This window comes from Spermophilus citellus (genome assembly GCF_964194105.1).
Source record: "Spermophilus citellus genome assembly, chromosome: 5".
In the NCBI taxonomy this organism is placed as follows: domain Eukaryota; kingdom Metazoa; phylum Chordata; class Mammalia; order Rodentia; family Sciuridae; genus Spermophilus; species Spermophilus citellus.
This window is the reverse complement of record NC_138186.1, coordinates 163,876,226-163,899,759: the sequence shown is the minus strand read 5'-3', so window position 1 is coordinate 163,899,759 and position 23,534 is coordinate 163,876,226. Positions and strand designations below refer to the sequence as shown.

At 41.0% G+C, this 23,534-nt stretch overlaps 1 protein-coding gene across 1 annotated transcript in view; it reads left to right on the top strand.

The window, feature by feature from the left end:
• Window positions 1-5,921: 5,921 nt before the first annotated feature.
• LOC308649644 (uncharacterized protein) overlaps window positions 5,922-23,534 on the top strand; it is a 180,712-nt gene continuing 163,099 nt past the window's right edge. The window contains exons 1-2 of the mRNA XM_081295370.1: window positions 5,922-6,038; window positions 7,957-8,135. Of these exons, the coding sequence (XP_081151496.1) occupies window positions 8,118-8,135 (18 nt within the window). The 5' untranslated portion in view covers window positions 5,922-6,038; window positions 7,957-8,117. The remainder of the gene's footprint in view (window positions 6,039-7,956; window positions 8,136-23,534) is intronic.

Genomic DNA, 23,534 nt, shown 5'->3' with positions numbered 1-23,534 from the left:
AGAAAGTGGCCTTCTTTGGAAATGGGGTCTTTGTGGATGTAAATAGTGAGAGTGGCACTAATGCACGGTGACTGGTGTTTTTACAAAGAAGGGCAATTTGGATTCAGAGATCACACAGAGAGAGGGAAGATGAAGCAAAGAGACACAGAGAAGGTAGTCACCTACATGCCAAGGACAGCCTGGAGCAGATTCCTTCTGGTGGTCTTCAGAAGCAACAACACTGCTGACACCTTGATTAGACTTCTAGTCCCCAGCCTGAGGTACCTTGATACAGCACTCTTGCACACAAATACATAGTCCTTAGAACCATTCACTTCTCCTATATTTTCACTACACCAATATTTTCCATTTTTTCTTTATGTGGTGCTCAGATAGATTTTTAAAACACCATAGCAATGCAGCACAGTAGGACAGAAATGAATGAGAGGGAAACTTTTTTTTTTTCTTTTTTAAGGGCCATTTTGAAAGAAGGATGGGGTGTTTAATAAAAAGCAAATGCTGAACTTGAAGATCTGCATGTTGCTTTCCTTCAAAATACCCTTGTTAGTGGGACTCTTTGGAAGTTTTAGCCTCCAGGACATGGGTGCACCTAGCTTAAAGAGGGCTGAGCCAAACTATAAACCAGCTTTTGTAATTCAGGGATGCAGAAAAAACTTTACCAGCGGGAGGTGACAACATTTTTCATGCAGGATAAGACATCTACCGGCTTCATGTAGAATGTGTAGGGTTTTGACTTGTGGTCAGGAGAAAGAAGGGCATTGCAGTCAGTGAGGAAGCCATTTGGAAATAGACTTAGATTAGATTAGGAGTTGCTAGGTGGGACCCCACAGGGGTCCTGCATTCAAGGGTTTAGGAGTTTGTATTTTTGTACTAGGATTTTTTTTTTTTTTTTTTTGTGAGCAAGTGACATGATAAAAATGGTGTTTAGGAAAGTCAGCTGGGATTCAATATGGAGGATGGGTGGGCAGGTGCAGAGACAGGAAGGAATCCAGGGGTGTGTCCATTAATGCCTGGATCTGGGTATCTGCTAGAGATAACAGGCAGCTGTCTGCTGGTTGTGCTGGAAATAGAAATTCCCATACTGTGGCTAAACTGTGTGCCCCCTGCCCAATGACCTTCATTTCAGATGATCTTCCAAATCCCAGAACTAAATCCCTGCCTTTGTTACCTACCACTTCCTCTATACTGGTGGAGTACTTGAATTCTAGAAGACTCCATGCTTTCAGTGAGTCAAGTAGAGGTACAATAGGGGCACATGTCCTGTTACTTGGCTGGTCCTTGAATTGTTAGGGTGAAATGAGTAACTTTGTGAAAACTCTTGGTTGAGTCTGAAGTCCCTTGCAGATGTAGAGAGATGACAGTTCAATGCTCATTACTTGTATTGTGATGCTACTCCTTAAAGGCAGTGAAGAGGTTTTCTGAGTGCCCCATTTACTGTTAGCTTCAAGGAACTGGAATCCAGGTAATCAGAGGCTCCATTGTGCTTCAACTGAGACTTTCTTGGGGCTTATGTCCCTTTCTAGATTGGGATGCTGCTGCAATACACCTGGCTGAACCAACTGGGAGAAGAGCTACTCTTTGCTCTCCTTCTGGATTCTCTGAGGTGTCTGGCCTCGTGCCTAAGCTCCCTCAGAGAACTGCTCATTTTCTGTCAGAATCGTGAGGCTTCTTGGTTATGTAGCAATGGAAACAAAGCTTTCCTGTGTCCTGAAAACCATTTTTTTTTTTTTAATGGCCACAAGCCCCTCCTTCTCAGTCTAAGTAAGGAAGCACACAGACCATGACTTTTTCCTGGATCGGAGACCACTGTGCTTCGAGACTCCGAGAGGATAAGAACACTGGGTTTATTCTAGAAGAAATTGGAGCTCATTATTCTTATAGCCATCTCCCCAAATCACACACTCTTGGTGGAACCCAGAGTCAGTGGAGCCTTCTGGTGTCCTTAGCTCTCCAGAGTGCTCTCTTGGCCATCATGGTGGGACATACCCTGTGCATAGCCATGTGGCTGTTGGCTCCCCAAGGACTTGGACATTTTGCATTTCTTTGAAGGCTGAAAGGAGATTATCAATAAGATCTCCATGAGTGTTCTTTCCTATCTTGACTCTGCCATTTTATCCATCTTTCAGTGTCTCTATTTATACGGTTGCAGTACAAGCACATCCAGTGGGAAAGAAAAGGGACGGGCATCAGCACTGATGTGTGCTTCCATTTAATGGGTGGGGAAAGAAGCTGTGGTGGTGAGATGCCAGTAGCCCCTGTTGCTTTGCGTGTACTCACCTGGTGCCTGGCGGTACCAGGCAGTGCCAGGCACTTCAGATATTTGCTTCTTTTCTCCTCTGATCCTTTGGAGTGGCAACACTACACCCACATTTTAAGGGGGATGTGATGGCTGCCTGGAGAGGGCAAGTAACTTTCTCAAGGTCTCAGAACTAGGCAGTGGCTGTGTCTGTCAGGATGAGTTAGACTGGCTTTGTTAACCAAGAGCTCCCAGTTCCTGTGCCTTACCTTAAAGAATTACTCCTCCTTCATGCTACACATCTATCCAGGGGCTCTGGAGGCTCTGCTTCCTCAGTCCTGGACCCTGGGATACCCCCCAGGCACTGATGGTTGTTGTAGCAGATGGAAAAGAGAACCTGGAACAGTGTTCATGGGTCACATATGTTACTTTTGTTCATGTTGGTGACCGGAGCCTGTCACATGGCCACCCCTAATTTTAAAGGGTGAGGAAGTACAGTCTCACAATTGGAGAGGGAAGGAGAAATATTTATGGGCAGCCTAAAGAATGTCACAACGGCAGAGGACAGAGGACATTGAAAGGTTTTCTCTAAAGCCTAGGCTCTTTGCTTCCCAAGAAGGCCTCCCCTGGCTCAGCCCTGAGTGCCTCTGGGTGCAGGCACCAAGCATTTCTCAGATGTTATTTCTGGTCTTCACAACATCCTGTTAGGTAGCTATTATTATTATTACCTTCATTTCACAGATGAGGTTATTGAGGCCCACAAAGGTCTTGAAGTAGCTTGAGCCAAATGGCACAGAGAATAAAAAATAACGCCCGTGCAGCCCTCAGGTCAGCCTGACTCTGGAGACTGTGTTCTTTCTCTTTGCCAGGAGGAATTCCACTTTAGTCTTACAACAAAAGAAACACATACAGTTTCAAAAGATTAAAACTTGGCTTATATTTATTTACTTATTTTATAAGTAAATGCTTATATTTACTTACTTATTTTCTCATCAGAAAGGTAATTGGTCATTGTAAAAATTCAGACAGCACTTATAGGGATGAAGGAGAAAGTGAAAAAGCATTTGTAATGCAAACATCTCGGGGGAGTCATTCCAGGTAATCATCTCTTCACATGATAATATGTTGTATACATCTTTTAAGTAAATGCTCTGTGTTTGTAATCACTCCGCAACATTCTATTGTTTGATCAGCTACAAATTTATTTAAAATTCCTTGAAGATGGACATTTATCTAGTATTCAATGTATCACTGTTCTCTTTTTTTTTTTTTGAGTTCCATCTCTACATCTAATATCGTTTGCCATGTCTCTAAATCAACTTGTGCCAATGAGAAACACCATAATGGTCAAAGATCTTTAATCAAAACATTAGTTCCATTGTGACCTCTTTTCTTTCCCTCTTCCATAGATACACTCCCTCCCCTGCTTGCCCAAATGCTATTTAAATGTTTTGTTCCTGGAGTCTCAGGCCAGGGGTTTTCCTTGACATTTCTTTTTGGTTTCATATAATTTTTCTGAAATTCCCCATTAAGTTGTCCTTTTAGTTTTCTTTTTTGCTTTGGTCTTTCTTCCTTTCTGTATATCCATATTCCTTTTTTTTTTTTTTTTGCTTTCGGGGATGGGGGGCTACCCAGGATTGAACTCAAAGGCACTTAGCTTCTGATCCACATCCCCAGCCCTATTTTGTATTTTATTTAGAGACAGGGTCTCACTGAGTTGCTAGAGCTTCGCTTTTGCTAAGGCTGGCTTTGGTCCTTCAGTCTCCCCAGCCTCTGAGATTATAGGCCTGCGCCACCACACCCGGCTCATACTCCCTGTTTTATTGTATATATGCCTGTCCATATTCCAGAACTACTAAGAAAGGTTTTGTGCTTTTTCTGACCATGACATTGTGGCCAGGCATTCGGTCCTTCCAACTCCAGCCTCTTAGCTTCCTTTTCCAAGGCCCCAACTAATCCCCCGCTCAGACCTACCACGTTCTTACCCCACTGCACATTCTGAACACCAGTGCACATTCCGTCAACATGGACAGGCCTGCACAGTCATCCTGGTTGCTCTCCAGGGTCCAGCTCAAATGCCCGGCCTCTTACCAAGCCTTGTCTGCTCTATTCCTTAAATTAAAGTTAATTGTTCTTGAATCTGTGCTTCGCAGCACTCATTATCTATCTCCAATAGATAGTCATTTAGGAAAACATTTAGTGCCTGTGGTGAGCTCTAAAGGGTCAGGGCAGGTACAAAAAACCCTAGGCTTTTTGGTACCTTCGCTCTAGGACTCCTCAGTCTTTGAGAGATGGTCAAGAACACACTTAATTGCAATATAGGGTGGTAATGCTGAAATGGTGGTAAACACGAGGTCCCAAGGGAATACCACTCCTGGGCCTGCACTGGTTGACCTTCATTTGATGTGTTTTCCCTTTGTGAAAGTCCAGATCTCGAGAGTTAAGTGAGCCATTTTAAATTCACCTTCCCACCCCCATCTCGGTGCTGAATTTGCAGGGACTATTTACACTGACCCCCTCCACGCTTTATGCTAATGAATCCACAATTCAGGTTCGTAGGAAAGGCCCAGAGGATGGACACCAGCCCTAGGTCCAACCCCATTGCCCACATTTCCCGGAGTCCAGTCTACTTTTCACATTTTTTTTTCCTCCCTGAAATAGATGCACGCTCGCCTCCAGATTTAGAATAGAAGTAATGACTATTTCACGAAAGCCTGGAAAATATGACTTTTCCAGAAATGGTTTGGGTCGGTCATAGATCTTCAGGCTCCTGGCAACCGAGGGACGTGGCTGTGCCCTAATTGGATCCGTTTCCTCCCAGGCCTGATTGGGAATCTCGCCCCGGCCGGGCGGGCTACACGCCTCGGGCCCCGGGGGCGACGCAGGAGGGGGCCTCTCCCACTCGGCGCGCTCTCCGCCCGGGGCGCGGGCTCCTCCAGCTCTCCGCGCCGCCGCGCGCTGCCTCCCAAGCTCCGTGGCGCCGCCCGATCCGCGCGTCGCTCCGGCCCGGGTTTTGCGGCCCGCCCACCGCCGCGCTAGCCGAGCCGGAGGCTGGCGCCGCCGAGGCCGCCGCGGCCGGGGCGTGGGGGCCGCTCCGCGCACGCGCGCCCGCGGGGTCGACGGCCGACTGCGCCCCGACTCCGCGCGGCCGGAACCCTCGCGCCGCCGCCCCGCCCGGAGCCGCCCGGAGCCGCGCGGGACCCGGACCTGCGCCCGTGCCCGGCCGGGCGGGGGCTGTTTCCTCCGCCGTGCCCTCGCCCCGCGGCCGGGGAGGAACATTCCTGGCTCTCCCCGCCCGGCTGCGCCCGTTCCCGCTCCTCCCCCGCCGCGTGTTTTCCGCCCCAGTAAAGACCGTGCCACACAAATAAGCCTTGGATGCCCTTTGCCGAGCGGGCGGAGGGCGGCGAGCGCGGCGCCCGGGCGGGCCATTTTCAGGGCGCGTCTCCCGAGCCGCGCAAAGTCTTGTTTTCTCCCCAAAGTGGAAGGTGTGGGGGGCGGGAGCGGCGCGGGGCCGCTTCCAACTGCTACACACGCTCGAATAGTTGTCAGTAAAATCAAACTGACGTCAGCCCCGGGGAAAAAGATAGGTCTCTTTTGTTCTCGTGTTCTCCCCGGTCCCCTCCCTCGCGATCAAAGGCAAAAAAACATTTTTTGGAGGTGGGGGAAAGACAAAAAGGAAAAAAAAATTGCAGTGCAAAGAGATAGCTTCCATTAGAGCTCCTGCCCGGGCGATGGGAATGTTTAATGAATGCATCAAGTCTTTTGATCACCCTCGCTCGGCTGGGTTCAGTAGTGCCGGAAGGTTAGTTGCATATCCTGTGGCTGATCTGAAATTCGATCAGCAGAGGGGGCAAAGAAAAGAAAAGCATTTTAATGGGAATCAATAGAGGATCATAGGTCCTGGAAGGAAATACGTGTTGATTAAAAATGCCACAAGATTAAAAAAAATGTTCACGACTGGTTTTAAAAAAGAGGAAAAAGCAAGGGAGAGAGAGAGAGAAAAAAAAAGGAGAGAGGAGGAGTGGGGGAGGAGGAGGAGGAGGGGAAGAAACCCTTAGCAATCTATTTTCTGTGTGTGTTGCTGCCAGAGAGGCAGTCAGCAGACCAACAGTTTGTGTAATGCTTCAAGCTACAGCGGGCAAATTTAAAGCTGTATGCTCAGAACAACATAATAAATACTTATTGGAAATGCATTTCTATTTCTAAGCGGGGTTCACTCATGCATTATACAAAACACCTAGGGCTGCAGTAGCGAGACACAAGGGGACAAATAAGGTGTACTGAGGCTCAAGTTCTTGGAACTAGGGCTTCTAATAGTCAAGAGCAAGAATCTATATGCTTTTTTTTTTTTTAAGACTAGTACTTTGGAAAGATATGAGAATAAATTGTCTGAAACTTTAAAAAAGTTGTAATTTAAAAAAAATCTGGTAATGGTGAGGATGAGAAGAGTAGGGAGGGGAGTTAACAGTGGTAGATAGCATATTGATTGGGTTACAGAGTGGAAAATTATTGCCCTATAGGTAGGGAAGGTGATCAGCAACGTGATAAAATGGTTGAGGGTTTTATGACTCTCCCGCCTACTACAGTAGGAACTGAGAAAAGGCCTTTTTAAACCCACTCTTTGTCGCAAAAACAACAACTACACACTCTGTTTGCATGGCCTTTTGGAAAAGAATAGCATTTTAAATTTACACACATTAAACAAGTTCCTTCATTATTGAAGGCACTCAGAAGGCAATGGCAGTAGAATATTTTGGGGGCCCCTCCATGGGCTGCTGAGTTCTAGTCCTTACCCCTAACCATACCTTTCTTATTCTTACCTTTCAGTCTCTGAAGAACATAGACAGTATCAAGGAGCCTTTTTAGGGCAATTTCCCTTGGATATTCCCAGTACAGTTGTGCCTCAGTATCAACAGGAGATTTGTTCCAGGACCCCCATGGATACCAAAATCCTCATATGCTCATGTCCCTTATATAACATGTCATGAGAATTTGCATATAATGTATGAATATCCTCCTGTATACTTTAATCATCTCTTATAATACCTAATCCAATCTAAATATTATGTAAATAGTAATAAAACTATATTGTTTAGGGAATAATGACCCCCCACAAGTCTGTACATATTCAGTAGAGGCACAATTATAATTTTTGCCCCCCTCAATCCTTCCCTGGTCGAATTCATGGATGCAGAAGCCTTGTGGAGGGCTGGAAGGTTGACAGTATTTAATTTCAATAGTTTTGAAAGAGGAAAATCTGTCAAAATTAAGGTTCTTTTTATTTTTTTATTCTGCCACAAATTTTCTAACCTCAATATTTTTTGTGTTCACTGGATTATAAAATCCTGAAGGTGGGGCATGTACCTTCTTTCTCATTCATATTTCCAGTCCTGGTCCTGAAAACAAAATCTTGCCCCTGGAAAGTAGAAGAGACCTGGTTGAGTGCTGTGGGTTAATAGTGGCAGATGGCACATTGACTGGATTTCTGAGGGGAGAAGTATTGCCGGGTAATCTCAGACAAGTGACTTAGTTTCTCTGAGCTCCAGGCTTCTTATTTGTAAAATGTGAACACTTATGTCTACATATCAAAACTCACTTTTGTGAATGAATAATGTATGTGATGCATACCATCTAATGTTTGGAAACCTGTTTGTATATTCTATGAAAGTTATGCATATCATATTTTACTAATAACTATCTATTTTGTTCTTTCTGCAAAGATTCTCCACCCAGGGGCCATGGCTTCTTTGGCTGCAGTCCTGTGAAGTCCCTCCTTGGATTGGGAAAGCTGTATGATTATAAGAGTCTTGCTGCTTCTACCTGGATTCTTGAATGCTGTCTTTTGTGACACTCTCTCAGGACCCAGCTGTAATCTTCAAGAATGGGGACTGGTGTGCAGGTAAGATCACACACAGGTAGATAGGCTGATAATGTGCAAAGAACTCCCAACCATGCTGTTCCAGCCAACAGGTCACACCAACTGCTTCAGCCATTGTGGGTGTCCAGGCCTGTTGTACCTTCGCATGACTCCTGCCCCAGCTGCTCCCTGACTGCAGCTGCATGAGAGAACACAAGCACCGACTGCCTAGTTGAGCTCACTCAACCGGAGAGAAGTAATAAATAAGAGATACATTAAGTGAGCAAATGCCTGTGCTGTGGTTAGAGTGTGTTCTCCAAATTTCATGTGTTGGAAACTTAATTCCCCAAGTCATATGCTAATGGTATGTAAGAGGTAGGACCCTTGGGAGGTGGTTCGTGGAGTAATGGGTTGTAGGGGAGTGGTGCTATTATAAAAGGGAGATCTCTCTGACACACTTGCTCTGTCTTGGCTTTGTGCTGATGCAGCAAGAAGGCCCTCCCCAGGAGTTGAGCAGATGTGGCAGCTTGGTCTTGGACGTCCAGCCTCTAGAACCATGAGTTTTAAATTACCTTATTTTCTTTATAAACTACCTGGTCTGAGGTATTCAAGAATAGCTTCAAGAAAACCACTGAGACTGCTAGCTTTTATTGATATCTTTATCATAGCTGGAATGAAACCCGTTTGTTTAATAAACATAAATGAAATAAGCCAGCTGCTAGGCAGTCTCTTCCTTAACCCTGCCCTCCTGCCTGGTATTCTTCAGCACTCACAAAGTATGTCAGTTCTATTCCCTAAGGATGGTGAGGCAGGTGTTGACTACACAAAGAATTTTGCGTGCCCTTTTCCCTAAGAAAAGGGAGGCTTAGAGCCTAATGGGGAGAAAAGATCTTTTCCCAAGAAAGGGAGGCCATCCATGCTCGGCTAGGCCCTGGCATAGACTAAGGAGTGTTAAACCATCTGTTGTTAAGTGAAAATATTGTTTATTTTCTATAATAATGGCAATATAACTCACTCTGATAGGAGGGAAAAGAAACTGTATTTGAGCTTCTTTTGATGTAGTTCTCTCTCTTTTTTTTTTTTTCTGGAATTTTCAAAGTGTAGGAGGGTGCATTTCCACCAGTTTAGGAGCTATCAAAATGAGCAGCTCTAGTATCTCACTTAATTTTAGCATTTACACCACTGAATGTTCACTTGGAATCTCAAAAAGTGCATTAGAGTCTGTGGGAAATTGGTTCTAGGAGCCCGTACGGCTATCAACATCCACAGATGCTAGAGTCCTTTATATAAAATGGCACAGTATTTTCAAATAATCTATGTGCATCCTCCACAATGAGAAAAAGTTCTGTGTTCTTTGTCTTTAGACATGGAGGGCTGATGGTGCACCTGTCGTTTGTAAGGCACAAGTCAGAGCCGGTTGGTGCTTGCTGGAGCTTGGACGTTGGTTTTCCTGTGGAAGGCTGCACTTGCTGTGCTCTTCATTTGCTGGAGTTGCAATGTTCAGGAGAGGCTATTCTTCTGCCCAGAAACAGGGTATGGGAGGAGGAGGTGGGGCCAGGAAATCAGTTGAGGTTCACAAATGATTAAAGTAAAACTCTAGTTTTCTTATTTTTGAAAGAGAACTTACCAATTTATTTTGAAAATTAAATAAATATGGATAAAAAGAAAATCATGTGTGAATCTCAATGACGGTGATTTAAAGGCAGACATGGGCATGTGGAGGAGGAAGGTGAATGCGTGCAGTGTGGATACAAGGGGATTAGGTAGCTTGATGGATCCCAGCAAGCCACTGTTTCTTTTCTTTTTTTTTTTTTTAATATTTATTTCTTTTAGTTGTACACAATACCTTTGTTTTTATTTATTTATTTTTATGTGGTGCTGAGGATTGAACCCAGGGCCTTGCACATGCTAGGCGAGTGCTTTACCGCTGAGCCACAACCCCAGCCCCAAGCCACTGTTACTTTAGTATTTAGTTGAATTAGAGGTAAGATATTATGGGGGTGTCTATGTTGTTGCTGTGTTTTGTGGTACTGCATATTATACCCAGGGGCGCTTTACCACCAAGCTATGTTGTCAGCCCTTTTCATTTTTGAGACAAGGTCTCACTAAGTTGTTGAGGCTGGCCTTGAACTTTTGATCCTCCTGCCTCAGCCTTCTGAGTCTCTGGGAATATCTTTTGTTGTGTGTTTTTCTTTCTTTTTTTTTTTTGTGTGTGTGTTTTCTTACACTTACAATCAGATGTTTACATAGATAAAACACAAAGCCTTTAAAAAATTTGGTTGATATAAATCATGCACATAATAAGCATAGTGAAGAATATTTTTTCTTCATATGGGTCAGCTACTCTTCATAGCTCTTCACAGCCTCTTTAAACATTATATTCTGAATGTGATCGAATGGAAATTGTTTTCGGGAATGCACCAGTTGGGGAGTGTCACATGCTTTCACATGGTATTGGCCTCTTGCTGCTCTCTGTGACATGGTTTGTTTCCTCTGTGTGGTGGCTAATAATACTTCTTTCCAATGGGATGATTGAGTCCCCATATCAGTCTTTGTGGCTGAGCATGCCTCTTGAAACTGGGTACTCTTATGAAGCTTGATCCATGTGTTCCATTCATTCAGTGTTTTGTCTGTCTTCTGTGGGCAAACAATGTGTGTACTAAGAACTGTGGAATCACGGAATCGCGGCCTTCTGACAGCTGCCAGGATGGAAGGACCCACAGGTCATCAAGCAAACATTGGTAGGAGAACTGGAGCCATTCTGACATTCTAAAGAAGCCTTCAGAGAAGGGGAAGGGGCCAGGTGTCCTCAGAGGGCCCAAGTTGAGACCTAGGAAAATGGCTGGGAATCAGCCTGGGCATGGGAAAGGTAATAGGAAGAGAGGTTGGAGTTGCAAGTATTTTGAGATGTTGTGTCCATGCTACTAATTGTGCCCAGGGCTCTTCAAGACACCTAGATACTGAGAGGCTTAAGCTAGTCCTGACCTTTAAAATGCTTGAACTAAGCGACTAATGGAAGACTCAGTCACCTTTTAAGTGATGAGCTGTTTTGCAGCCCCCACGTGCCCCCCTTGACTTGTGTCTCTCAACAATGCCAACTGAGTCTCACAGACCTGCTTAAGCAGAGTGTCACCTGCATTGGTGGTACTGAATTTTGGGAAAGTGATTTTTTTCTTTTGCTTTTCTGGGTGTACTTTAATGTCATCATTGATACTGATCGTGTCCTGTAAATGTAAATATTAGTTGCTTTCTTTTGTACCTACAGACATTCTGAGATGTTTGCATTCATTTTGTTGTTGCAGTATTTTATTTACATTTTACTTTTTAAATTGTGGTGAAATACAGCATAGAAGTAACCACTTAACCATTTTTAAGAGTACAGTTTATTTATTTATTTTTGTGGTGTTGGTGATCCATCCCAGGGCGGTGGGCATGCTGGGTAAGTGCTGTAACCCTACACTCCTAACCCAAGAGCAGGTTAGTGGCATTAAGTAATTTCAGTGTGCCATCAGCAGCAGCCATCCTTCTCCAACAAATCCCTGTTTTCCTCCCCTCCATCCCCTGGAAACCACCATTCTACTTTCTATGAATTTGATACCCTTGGTACCTTAAGCAATCATTTTATATTTTAAGCCTCTTGGCAGAAAGGCTATCAGATTTGAAATGGTACTGAAGAAAGATTTTACAGCGTAAATTACTGAAATTTGTAACTCGTTTAGGTGTTATGCACATGGATTTTTAATTTTCTGTGAATGTGATTTATTCTGAAGCTGGTTATGTTAGTGTGTCTCAAGTCATCAATGAGGGTCAAAACTTTTGGCCTGATAAAGACTAATGAACAATTAGTAGCCATAATAGTACTATAGATTATATCATGAGATTCTGTCTATCTGATTTGATAGCTGCCTTCTTCTATATCTAAAATTAAGTGTTCTCCAGTTGAAACAATCTTATTCAATATTCCTCACTACAACTTTGTTAGTAGCTCCCTTAATGTATAAAAGAAGATGATAAATATTATGATGTATTTTTATAATCATTCGTTTTATACATTTCTGGAGATAGTAAACATAACATTTTGTTTCAGTCACAGATATTTGAGAAACAACACTTTATACTCTAATGTATAAAAATTTCTTAATTTAAATAGTAAAAGTGACTCTGAGAAATAAAGATAGGAAACTACAGCTTATATTGCCCCAAACCTTTGCAAAAAAATTCACAGTAAGATTATAGACACATACTTAGATTAAAAATAATTTTATTGCCAAGTTATCCATGTGAAAATTTAATTAATATAAATTATATGTTGCAATAAAAATGATCTCTGTAATGGCAAAATGTAGCTTTTATAGCTTTTTGCTTTCAGTATGATGTCATCTATGCCAGAATGATTTGAAAAAGGCCTTTACTCTTAGAACTAATTTCTTTATAGGAATTCCAGTTCTTAGGTTGCAGTAAAGACAGAGGAACCTCATTAATTCTCACTTTGCTAATCCATAAACCCTATAATTTCCACAAAAAAATTCCTCAGCAATATCATTTTACTTCATAGGAAACATTTTATAGCTAGGAGCTCTAGGCAAATCTCAAATCACTAAGAATTCATTACTTTCCCCAAATATACTACAGACCATTCACTAGCTGACTATCATAAAGCATTATGACTCAACTACATTTCTCTAAATAAGCTAGGGAAGCATCAGGATTCTACACTCAGATGTTAAAAAAAATCATGTTGTGCACAAATTCACATATTTCCATACATAAAAAAGTTATATAAAATGATGGTAAGTTGTTACAATATTAGCCCCTAATGAATCAGACTTGCCTGTTCCTTGGATTCTTTGTCACTCTTTCAACCAGTAGAAGATGTACATTTCCATTCTTTGACTTTGGGCTCATTTTGTGACTTGATTTGACCTATACAATATGGCTAGAGGGACACAGAGCTATAGAGCCTCTGCCTTTGCTGTCTTGTCACCTCAGGATGGCCAGGCTGTGGATCATTATGCTCAGGGTGAAAACTTGGAGGGAAAGGCCCAGGTGAGCCCATCCCTCACCAACCTGCCCACTAATGGCACCCAGGCCCGACCTGCAAAAGAATCCCCCAGCCAGGCCACAGAATCAGGAGAAATAAGAAATAGTTATTTAAACTATTAAGTTTTGGGCTGTTTCATGGTGTGGTAATGAGTAAGTGATATAAAATCGGTGGCTGGGAGTCGACATGAGCATAGCAAAATCACATGTGACATGGGCTTGGAGGCTGCATACCAGGCAGAGGCCACCATGCAGCAAGGGGTCTGTTAGCAGAGACTGGAAGAAAGAGGGGAGACTGCTCTTGTAGTCTGTGAATGGCAGCTTATGCTGTGTGGTGGCAAGCTTGTGACCATATCACTTTGGAGAGAGAAAATGACCTTGTGACCCAACAGCTTGTGACCTTGGTTAAGGAGATTTCTGGGGAGAACAGTGAAAGTGCTCGGATGGACCTTTTCTTTTCTTTTTCCTTTTCTTTTCTTTCTTTCTTTCTTTTTTTTTTTTAAAGCTGGGAACAAAGAGTGAAATGTTTGTTTATAAATTAGAATTTACAAGGACTACATAAGAGCCAAGACATTTTGAATTAGAAAATAAAGACTTTTTGAAATTTGTATTCCCTCCAGTTGGCAGGAGATTCTCAAAGTAAGAAATGGCCTTAAGGTGAACACTGCCTCTTAAGCTGTGGCCATTAAGTTTTTAGAGGAATTTAAGAGGTTACCCAATAGATTCTTGTCACCTAGACATTGTTCTATAGCAGCTTGAGGTGTCCAAAGTACAGGTAGGTGTGGAGAGAAAGTGTAAAATTCACAGGAAACCCTCCAAGGTTTTTGAGAGTATTGTATTTACAAGAGCTTCAGTTTGGACTGAAAGAAAGAGTTAGAGAGTTCAAGGTCAAAAAGCAGCTTCTGAGCTCCAACCTCCTATGGGCAGAAAGAAAACTGAGAAGGTACCTCAGCTGCAAACAGGGATCATTTCTTGTGATAAATAAGAGGCGTCTCAGAAGGTGAAGCCATGAGCCCCAGGGCAAGGCAAGATCTGGGAAAATAATAACCAAGGAACCCACCATGGGAAGCAGAATTGGTTCCCCAATAAGGAAACGTTCTTTATTCCCAGGAAAGAAGGCCTGAAAAACGGGCCCAGCTGGGTTTCAGAATTGTTATGGTCCAGTGACCATTCTGTGTCTGCGTTTCTCCCATGTGAACGGGAGTATCTATTCCAATCATTTTGTCCCTGTTTTCCTACTGAACTCTTGATGTGTATAAAGACAGGTAACAGTTTTCTAAGTGAACAGATTTCTAGACTAAGAGTGGCTGTACCAAAGAATGGCACGTACGTATAGCTTGACGAGTTGTGTGAACCTGGGTTATGAGCCTGATGCTGGCATTGGGTGATTTGAAGGAATGTGAGTCACTGGGGCCAAAGGGAAGACTGTGGTAGAGCAATATGTGCAGTGAACCCTGCCTCCCTCCATTCGTGCCACTGACAACATGACTTTGCTGCTACTCCCAGCAGCAGTTCCTGAGCTCTCCTACGGATTGGTTGTGGTTTTGCTCTGGCCAATGGAATACAGCAGAAGCAATATCATGCCACTTCTTGAAGCTAGGGCCCATGGTGCTCGATGCCTCTGCTCTTGCACTCTTGGACTTCACCATGTTGTAGGAAAAGCCCAACATAGAAGACCCTGTGGAGAAAGAGGCCCTAGAGCACAGAGCCAGCTGGATGTGGCTTGGCTGTGAGTCAGCCCCCCAAAGAGCAGAAAAACTGCCTGGCTAACCCACAAAATCATGAGTAATAATAAATCATTGTTGTTGTAAGACATGGGGGTTTATTGTACAGCAAGATAGCTGGTACAAATTAGAATTTAACAGTGACTGGTATAAAGGATTTCCTTAATGATTTTTGCCTGCATGTAGTAATAGAAGTCTTTTTTTTTATTTTTAAAAATTTGTTATTTTTAGTTATACATGACAGTAGAGTGTATTTTGACATATTATACATACATGGAGTATAATTTCCCATTCTTGTGGTTGTACATGAGGTGGAGTTACACTGGTTGTGTATTCATATATGAAAATAGGAAGGTTCTGTCTGATTCATTCTACTGTTTTTCCTATTTCCCATCCCCCTCCCTTCCCTTTGTTCCCCTTTGTCTAATCCAATGAACTTCTACCCCCCACCCCACCTCACTGTTGTGTGTTAGCATCCACATATCAGAGAGAACATTTGTCCTTTATTTTTTGGGGGTGATTGGCTTATTTCACTTAGCATAATAGTGTCCAGTTCATTCTTCTTTATGACTGAATAATAGTCCAACTAGTCCATATGTATATATATACCACATTTTCTTTATCCATTCATCTGTTGAAGGGCACTTGGGTTGGTTTCATAGCTTAGCTATTGTGAATTGAGCTGCTATAAACATTGATGTGGCCATGTCACTGTAGTATGCTGATTTTAAGTCCTTTGGGTATATGCTGAGGAGTGGGATAACAGGGTCAAATGGTGATTCCCTCCAGGTTTTCTGAGGAATCTCCATACTGGTTTCCAGAGAGGTCTTAATGTGTGTCTTGGTTGACAGTATGATCTTCTTGGCTGCTGGAAGTTACAGCTGGGAAAACTTAAGAAGAAAGGGCTGAAAACCACAATGTGCTACAGGGTCTAATTCAGTTGCTCAGGGTCAGCTCTTTAATCTCAGAGGCTGTTGGTATTACCAAATTAAGCGAAGGTTTTGGAGTTGAATCTACCTGACACCAAATTCCAACTCTTAGGCATACTTTTTTTAATATTTATTTTTTAGTTGTAGTTGGACACAATATCTTTATTTTATTATTATGTGGTGCTGAGGATCGAACCCAGGGCCCCACACATGCTAGGCGAGCACTCTACCGCTGAGCCACAACCCCAGCCCCACAACCCAGCCCCTTAGGCTTCTTTTTAAAAGAAGTTTGCAAACTGGTTTTTAGAGAGTTTTAGGTTCACTGAAAAATCTAATTGAAAGTACATGAGTCTCCATCTTCCTCCCTTTCCCACACGGGCATGTCCTTGCCCCCTGACACCACACTATAGTGGTGGACTGTCACTTTCAGTGAACCTGCATGGCACATTGTTATCATCCAAGGACCCTGGCTTACCTTGGGCTTCACTCTTGGTGTTTACATTTTTTGGCAAATGTGTAGTGACATGTATCTACCTTTGCAATATCTCACTGAGTAGCTGAGTCACCTAAAAATCCTCTGTGCTCTGCCTGTTCATTTCTTCCTCCTCCCTAATCTGTGGCAACCACTAATCTTTTTACTGTCTCTCTTGTTTTGCCTTTTCCAGAATGTCATGGAGTTGGAATCACTCAACATGTGGCCTTTTCAGATTGGCTTCTTTCTCTTAGTAACGTGCATTCTAGGTGCCTCCCTGTCTTTTCATGGCTTGCTAGCTCATTTATTTTTGCTGTTGTATAATATTCCATTATCTGGATGTATGTATGCTCCATAGTTTATCTATTTACCTACTGCAGGGTATCCTGGTTGCTTCCAACTTGGGGCAATAAACTTCCAATTTATGAATAAAGCTGCTATAAACATTTATGTGCAGGTTTTTTGTGTAGATAGAAGTTTTCACTTCATTTGGGTAAGTACCAAGGATTGCTAGATCATATGATAAGAGTATGTTTAGTTTTGTAAGAAACTGCCAAACTGTCTTCTAGAGTATATTATTTTGCATTTTTACCAGCAAAAAAAAAAAAAAAAAAGAGAGAGAGTTTGGGCTGGGGTTGTGGCTCAGCTGTAGAGCTCTCACCTAGCAAGTGAGAGGCCCTAGGTTTCATCCTCAGCACCACATAAAAATAAATAAATAAAGGTATTGTGTCCAACTAGAAAATGAATTAAAAAAAAGTTTCTGTTGCTCCATGTCCTTGTTAGCACTTGGTGTCAGTATTTTGTATTTTGGCCATTTTAATAGATATGCAATAGAATCTCATGTTTTTGTTTAGACCTAAAAATTCTGTAATGACATATGATGTTGGACATTTTTATATATGCTTACTGCCACTATATGTCTTCTCTGTGAAGTATCCATTCAGGTCTTTTACCCATTTTAATATCTGATTGTTCATTTTCTTACTGTTGAATTTTAAGTGTCCTTCATATAATTTGGATAAGAGTCTTCTTTTCATTTATATATATATATATATATATATATATATATATATATATATATATATATGCAATATTTTCACCTGGTGTACTTTGTCTTCTCATTCTCTTAATATTATCTTTCCCAGAGCAGAAAATTTAAATTTTAATACAGTTCAGCTTATCAATTCTTTCTCTCATGGATAATAATTTGGATTGTATTTAAAAAATCATTGTCATGGGGCTGGGGTTGTGGCTCAGAGGTAGACTGCTTGCCTAGCATGCATGAGGCACTGGGCTCCATCCTCAGCACCACATAAAAATAAAATGAAGATATTGTGACCACCTATAACTAAAAAATAAATTATTAAAAATGTCATTGCCATATCCAAGATTGCCTAGGTATTCTCCTGTTATTTTGTAGGAGTTTTATATTTTGCATTTTATAATTATTATTATTATTATTATTTGTTCTACTTAGTTGTACATGGCTAGAATGCATTTTAATTCATTGTACACAAACGGAGTGCAACATTTCAACTCTCTGGTTGTATACGATTTAGGGACACAGCATTCGTGCAATCATACATGTACCTGGAGTAATGATATCCATCTCATTCCTATCCCCATAACCCCTCCCCACCCTCACCTTTGCCCAATCCAAAGTCCCTCCATTCTTCCCATGCCTTCCCATCATAGATCAGCATCCACTAATCAGAGAAAACATTCAGTCTTTAGCTTTTTGGGATTGGCTTATTTCACTTGGCATAATATTCTCCAACTCTATCCATTTATCTGTGAATGCCATAATTTTATTCTCTTTTAATGCTGAGTAATATTCCATTGTGTATATATACCACAGTTTCTTTATCCATTCATCTATTGATGGGCATCTAGGTGGGTTCCACAGTTCACTATTGTGAATTCAGCTGCTATAAACATTGGTGTGGCTATGTCACTATAGTACGCTGATTTTAACTCCTTTGGGTATAGACTGAGGAGTGGGATAACTGGGTCAAATGGTGGTTCCATTCCAAGTTTTCTGAGGAATCTCCACACTGCTTTCCAAAGTGGTTGCACCAATTTGCAGTCCCACCAGCAATGAATGAGTGTACCTTTTCCCCCCACATCCTCGCCAACACTTATTATTGCTAGTATTCTTGATTACTGCCATTCTGACTGGGGTGAGATAAAAATCTTAAGAGTAGTTTTGATTTGCATTTCTCTAATTACTAAAGAAGTTGACACTTTTTCATATATTTGTAGATCACTTGTATATCATCTTTTGAGAGGTGTCTGTTCAGTTTCTTAGCCCATTTATTGATTGGGTTGTTTGTTTTTTTGGTATTAAGTTTTTTGAGTTCTTTATATATCCTGGAGATTAGCGCTCTATCTGATGTGTGTGTGGTAAAGTTTGTCCCCATACTGTAGGCTCTCTCCTCAATGATTGCTTCTTTTACTGAGAAGAAGCCTTTTAGTTTTAATCCATCCCATTATTTACTTTTGATTTTATTTCTTGTGCTTTAGGAGTCTTGTTAAGGATGTTGGGCCTAATCCGACAAGATGAAGATTTGGACCTACTTTTTCTTCTATTAGGTGCAGGGTTTCTGGTCTAATTCCTAAGTCCTTGATCCACCTTGAGTTGAGTTTTATGCATGGTGAGAGATACAGGTTTAATTTCATTTTGCTACATATGGACTTCCAGTTTTCCCAGCACCATTTGTTGAAGAGGCTATCCTTTCTCCAATATATGTTTTTGGCACCTTTGTCTAGTATGAGATAACTTTTACAGTCGTTTTTGATCCATTTCTGGTTTGTTTTGGTGAAGGGTGTGAGGTTTGTGTCTAGGTTATTTACGTATTTCTTTTTCAGAGGGTGTCCAGTTGTTGTGACTAGCATCTCTGCTCCACTGTGTTGTTTTGTTCGGTCACAGACCAGGTCTGTTTCTGGGCTCCTTATTCTGTTGATCTAGTTGTCTGTCTCTTCACTAGTTCCACATTGGTCGTGGTCACCGTAGCTCTATAGTTAGTCTTGAAGTTGGATAAATGTCTATTCTCTGACCTTGTTCTTTTCTTTCAATATTAAATTAGCTATTCTGGACTTTTTGCCTCTCTATAATCAGTCATTGATTCTATGGAGTCATCACCCTATAACTTGCTGGGATTTTTATTTGGATTGTATTTAAGTTTGGAAGAACTGGCATCTTGGTAAGATTGAGTCATTCTTTTCATGAACGTGGAATATATCTTTAATTATTTAGTTCTTTGATATCTTTCATCATTGTTTTATAGTTTTTTTATATATATTTTGTACGTATTTTGTTAGGTTTATACCTAAGTAATTTTTTGAGGTGCTAATGTAATGGCAATGTGTTGTTAATGCAAAAGTCCATGTGTTCATTGCTGGTGTCTGATAAGTTGATTGGCTTTTAGATATCTATCTTATATCCTGCAACCTTGCTATAATTGCTTAATTGTTCCAGAATTTTGTTTTTGTCAATTCACTTGAATTTTCCACCTAGATGATCATGTCATCTGCAAACACAGTTTTATTTTGTCTTTCTCTATCTGAATACCTTTTCCTTTTTTCTTCCTCCCTCCCTCCCTTCCTCTCTTTCTTTTTAATCTTATTGTATTGGGAGGATTTCCAGTACAGTGTTGAAAGCAGGGGTGACAGGGGACATCTTGCCTTGCTCCTGAGGAGCTTTGAGTTTCTCATCATTAAGTATGGTGTTAGCCGCAGTTTTTCTGTAGATGTTTTCTCAAGTTGAGGAACTTCCCTTTCTTCCTAGTTGGCCGACAGTTTTTACCATGAATGGATGTTGTATTTTGTTGAATGCTTTTAGTATCCATTGATATAATTATGTGATTTTTCTTCTTTAACCTGTTGATGTAGAGGATGACATAAATTGATTTTGGAATGTTCAACAAGCTTTACTTACCTGGGATAAATTCCACTTAGTTGTTGTGTATAATTCTTTTTTATACACTGTGGGATTTGATTTGTGAAAATTTTGTTGAGGATTTTTGCATCTATGCTCAAGAGTGATATTGGTCTGTAGATTTCTTGTAATGTCTTTGATTTTGGTAATAATACTGACCTCATTGAATGAGTTAGGAAGTGTTCTCTCTGGTTCTTTTTGAAGAAGTTATAGAGAATTGGTATAAGTTCTCTATTCTTTCCTCTCTTTTCCTTTAAAATATTTAAAAACTTATTTTGAGATTTATTCTTTGACCCATGTATTACATAGATGTACTTGTAATCTCCAGGTATGTGGGGATTTTCCAGTTATCTTTCTGTTACTGATTTTTAGTTACTCCACTGTCGTTGAAGAGCCTAGTTTGTATGATTTCTCTTCTTTTAAATTTGCTAGGTTGTGTTTCATGGCCCAGAATGTGGTCTGTCTTGGTGAATATTCTTTGTGAGCTTGAGAAGAATGTGTAATGTGATGCAGCTAGATGAAGTAGTTTATAGATTTCAGTTACATAGAGTTGCCCCCATGATGCCGTTGAGTCAGCTGTATCTTTACTGATTTTATATCTGTTGGATATGACCATTTCTAACAGAGGGTAGTAAAGTCTCCAAATAGTGCTTTTGTCTTTCTTCTTGCAATTTGATCAGTTTTTGTCTTATGTATTTTGATGTTGTGTTGTTAGGCCATACACTTAAGGGTTGTTAAATCTTTTTGGAGAATTGATCCCTTTATCATATGTTATGCCCTTTTTTATCCTTGATAACCTTCCTTGCTCTGAAATCTGTTCTGTATGAAATTAATATAACTACTACCATCTTCTTTTGGTTAATGTTGGCTTACTATATCTTTCTTCATTCTATTTTTTTTTTTTTTTTTTTTGTATTTGGCACTTAACCACTGAGACACATTTCCAGCCCTCTTGGTTTTTTATTTTGAGACAAGGTCCTGCTCAGTTGCTTAGGGCTCTGCTAAGTTGCTGAGGTTGGCTTTGGACTTGTGATCCTCCTGACTTGCTGGGATTATGGGTGTGTGCCACTGTATCTGGCACACCTTTAATATGTTTGTGTCTTTATATTTAAAGTGGTTTTTTTTTGTAGAAAATGTATAGTAGGGTTGTGTTTTTTGATCCACTCTGACCATTTTGATTTTAATTGTTGTATTTAGATCATTGATATTTTAAGTGATTATTGATGTAGCTGGGTTAGCACCTGTCATTTTAAATTATTTGCTATTTATTGCTATTCACTGTTCCTATTTTTGTCTTCCAGAATTTTTCTGTCTTTTGTGGTTTTATTTGAGCATTTCATATGATTTTGTTTTCTTTCCTTTCTTAGCATATAGATTATACTTAAAAAAAAAAACAACGGTTTGTCTGAGAGTTTGTAATGTATACATTTTCAACTAATCCAAGTCTACTTTCAAATAACTCTATGTTGCTTCATGGATACTGCAGATACCTTATAACAAAGATTTCTAATTCCTCTCTCCTTTCCATTATATCATTGCTGTCATCCATTCCATTTATACATAAATATGCAGAAAAATATGTATATATGTATATATGCATACATAAGCATATATATGTACACACAAAAACACATATCATCAAATACATTGCTTGTTATTTTAAAGAAACTATTATCTTTCAGATCCATTAAAATGAGTAAAGTGAGTTTTTATTTTGCTTTCACTTATTTCTTTGTCAACAGTCTTCTTTCTATTATGTGGTTTCTTACCTATAACACTTGCTTTGTCTCTGAAGGCTTCTTTTAATTTTTTTTTTTTTTTTTTTTTTTTGCAAAATAGGTTCACTGGCAACAATTTCCCTCAAGTTTTGTCTGGAGACATCTTTATTTCGTCTTCACTTTTGAATGATAATTTCACAAGGCAGAGTTGTTCCCCCCGCCCCTTAACCCTTTAAATGTTTTATTCTACTCTCTTCTCATTTCCCTCTTGCATGGTTTCTGAAGAGAAGCCAGATGTAAGTTTGGTTTTTCCCCTCTGGCTTTTTTCAAGATTTTAAAATTTATTTTATATTTTTGTGAAGTTTCAACATGACACACCTAAGTATAGGGTTTTTTGGTGTGTGTGTTCTCCTCCTCCTCCTTGTCCTTCCCCCACACCCCCAGTTTTGTCTTATGTATTTTTAAAAAATTTTAATATTTATTTTTTAGTTTCGGCAGACACAACATCTTTGTTTGTATGTGGTGCTGAGGATGGAACCCGGGCTGCATGCATGCCAGGCGAGCACGCTACTGCTTGAGCCACATCCCCAGCCCCTGTCTTATGTATTTTGATGCTGTCATGGTAAAGACTCTAAAGTTTCTGGATCTGTGGTTTAGTGTCTTACATTACATTGGGGGAAATTCACAGTTATTATTGCTTCAAATATTGCTTCTGTTCCTTTCTCTCTCTTTCCCCTTCTGTTGTTCCCTTTATGCAAGTGTTACACCATTTCCAGTTGTCCCATAGTTCTTGGATCTTTGGTTCAAGTTTTTTTTTTTTTTTTGTCTTTTTTTAGCTCAGAAATTCCTATTATCATATCCTCCAACTCAGAGTCTTTCCTCAGCCCTGCCCAGTGGACTCTTGAGCCTGTCAAACAAGGATTAACTTTTGTTAATCTTTTGTTAACTTCACTTTTGTCATAGTGTTCTGATCTCTGATTTTTTCATGAGTCCTTAGAATTCCACCTCTAAGTACCTATCTGTCTGTTCTTGCATATGGTTTACATTTCGACCAGTGCCCTTGGCATAATCAGAGTTTGAAAACATTCCCGGTTTTGTAATTCCACATTTCTGCCATCTCTGACTCTGTTCTGTTGTGGCTCAGTTTTCATCCTTGTGACTTCTGCCTTTTGGAGTGCCTTGGAGAATGCTTTGCTAGAAGGCGGACTGGGTAAAAGGAACTGGCCTACGAAGCTGGTCAGGTATGGGAGGGTGACATCCTGAAACCTGCAGTTAGCGTTGATTGTGTGTCATCAGTGCTTCTCAGGTGTGTTTTGCTTTGTTGCCCCCCACCGCCCAGGTGGGAGGAGACGTCCCTCTTAGGCTCTAAAACACATCCAGCGTGATAGACTCTGGCAGTAGAGCTTCTCCTGACAGCAGGCCTTCTTAAGAAGAAGGAAGGCTCTGGCAGATTTCAGGTGGTTCCTTTCTCCTCCCCCTGCTGGAAGCTCAGTGGGACTGTTGTTTGCTGTTTACTGAGAGGACCTGGCAGAGCTCCTCAAGGTATGACTCACAAACTGTGCAGTTCCCTCTGTGACTGGTGCCCCCTGGAACTTTCACCTCTCATTTGTCCACAGCAGTT